The following is a 2,465-nucleotide window of genomic DNA, read 5'->3' as shown; positions in this document are numbered from 1 at the left end:
GCCAAACATCTTTCGTTTTGCAATATCTTTTAAAAACACAAATCATTCTTGCAAAATCGCAATCTCAAACACATCCTAAATCTCAATGTTTGAGCGGGTTTTATGAAGAACTTGCACCAGAGATAGTATGTGAGCACCATTCTTCTCTCATTATAGAGGAAAGGATATTGGGGACACCCCTTGCCAAAGCCGATGACTTTGATTCATAGAAGAACCACACGCAACCCGACCTGTCAGAAGATAACATGTGGCAGGGTCATACAAGGAAAGAATGACTTTCAAATTGAGAGAAAAAAAATGATCAAAATGAGAGGTAAGCAAGTGTGGAAATCAAGGTAAAAAGTGGTTGGTTTTGTTGTTACAACTATTCTTTGTTTGTTTACTGAGTTTATTTTATGGTTAAGATTAAGATTAAAAATGATGTAAGATTTTTTTTTGACAATAAAGTTGTAACTTATCTTAGAGCAAGTTGCTCCATCAAAATTACATCACGGATATAGTCGGGAATGACATCTTTTCATATATGATCTATGACTTGGTGAATAGCCACCTTCACCAAATTGTGAGCTGCATAATTAGCATCTCGAGAGACATGACAACATCTCCATTGCGGAATAGATTGTAAAAGCATCTTCATATCACCTATAAGGTACCCATTACTGCTCCCCCAAATGCATCGCAATCACTACTTGAAGTGCATCTAAAAAATGATGTAAGATTTGAATTTGCATGAAAGTAGAAAAGTAAAATGTCATGGTGATTGGGGCCCTTGTTGTGGTCGATATCTTATTATTAGCGACGACAATAGGGAGAGTCATCACTGAATTCATAATGAATTTTCAAAATAATAATAATAATAATAATAATATTTTGTTTTATTGCTTGCCTGAATTATCTGCAGAAGCCAGCCAGAAACTACAAGTGCAGAAAGGATAAACAAAAAATAAAATGCCAAAATAATTTCTTGAATCAAGGAAAACTAAAATTACTCTAAATCCCATACCAAGTACACTGCAGAGATTATCAATCCACCACAGCAAGTTTCTGATACTCTTCGCCGGAGATGGCAGCTTCCATGATATCCGCCGGGTTAATTATCCCATCACCATCAAAGAACAACTTCATCAAATTCTTTGAAAACCCACTCACCAGCGCCACCCCCTCGTCGGAGATAGTCACCGGCGTTGATTTCGAGTCCCTTAGATTCCAAAACACAATCTCCGGCACCACAGAGCCATACCCTCTCTCCCTGAACTTCCTCTGTATAGCTTTGTAGTCGGTTTCCCAATCATTGCACGAAGCATTGTCAAACTCCATGTCACTAAACGCGAAGATCCTCTTGATCATCTGGTCCTCCTTCAACTTTCCATCCACCGCCACTTGCAATATAAGATCAAACACCTTCTGAAAATCGGTGTTCAAAAAGTTTATTGTGTTCTCCGCAAACTTCATCTTCGACTGAAGATCATCGCCCTCAATTATATGAAGCTGAGGTGATTTGCTAAAAATAATAACCTTCCCCTTCCACGGCTCTTCGCTCAGATCGGAAACCAACAACCCCATTGCAACAGAGACTTCCCAAGGGGTCCCATACATGCTCCCGGAGACGTCGCAGACAGCGAGGCAGTTCCTCAACTTGCCTTCCTTGGACAGATCCTCCACCATTCTCTTCCACTGAAGGTCAGCCACTTGAAATGAAGCGTCTCCGTTTTTCACAGAGGCTATAATCTCATGCGGAAGCAAAGCCCCTGCAGCAATTGTTGATTTCCCAACTTTAACATCTTCTAAATACTTCACAAACCGCTCTTCGTCGTGCTTCAAGAACTTTTCTCGGTACAGATTCATGGCTACCGAGGGAATCCTGTTGTACGGAATCTCATTCCACCGATTGGCTGACATGTAGACCTCAGGCAGCTCCAACGACTTCCTAATCGGAACCAGAACTTCCTTCCTCAGCCGATCCCGCACCCTGTACGCATAATGGGCATCTTCGATGCCTCTGTATTCCGGATGGGAATCAACCGGGAAAACCCTCCTCGCAATGCTCTCGCAGAGCAAAATCGACTTGTCAAACGAGCAATCGAGCGACGGGCACCACTTGGCCGCCAAACTGATGTCGTAAAAGTTGCCGGAGTTCAATAACTCGACGTCGGCCTTCAGAAACTTGGCGAACAAGTCCGATACGCTGTCGTGCAAGATCTGGAATTCCTTGTCGCTCTTGTATCTCTCAAGGGCCTTTTTCGCCATGGCCACGCGCTTCTCTTTCCTGGCGGCGCTTGCAATATCCTTCCCCACCAAAGTTGGCTCGTCATATTTTTTCCTGCGCCACTCTTTCTTTTGCTTAATCCGGATATCAGGAGATTCTAGAAGAAGGTAAAGAATCTCCGGCAAGTCTTTGAAGTAACCGAATTTGGCCAAGGACTCGATGTTGTGGACTAGGGTTTTGGGATGGTTCATGTGGAGCC

At 42.8% G+C, this 2,465-nt stretch overlaps 1 protein-coding gene across 1 annotated transcript; it reads right to left on the bottom strand.

Annotated features, from left to right (window-relative positions):
• LOC132176026 (uncharacterized) lies at positions 1 to 2,465 on the bottom strand. The gene is made up of 2 exons (XM_059588133.1): positions 1,004 to 2,465; positions 1 to 230 (listed from the first exon to the last, which is right to left on the bottom strand). The coding sequence occupies exon 1, from the start codon at positions 2,455 to 2,457 to the stop codon at positions 1,024 to 1,026; it is 1,434 nt and encodes a 477-aa protein (XP_059444116.1). The 5' UTR covers positions 2,458 to 2,465; the 3' UTR covers positions 1 to 230; positions 1,004 to 1,023.

The sequence above is a fragment of the Corylus avellana genome, chromosome ca3, assembly GCF_901000735.1.
Source record: "Corylus avellana chromosome ca3, CavTom2PMs-1.0".
Classification (NCBI taxonomy): domain Eukaryota; kingdom Viridiplantae; phylum Streptophyta; class Magnoliopsida; order Fagales; family Betulaceae; genus Corylus; species Corylus avellana.
Note: the sequence above shows the minus strand (reverse complement) of the source record. Positions and strands in the feature narration are given on the sequence as shown.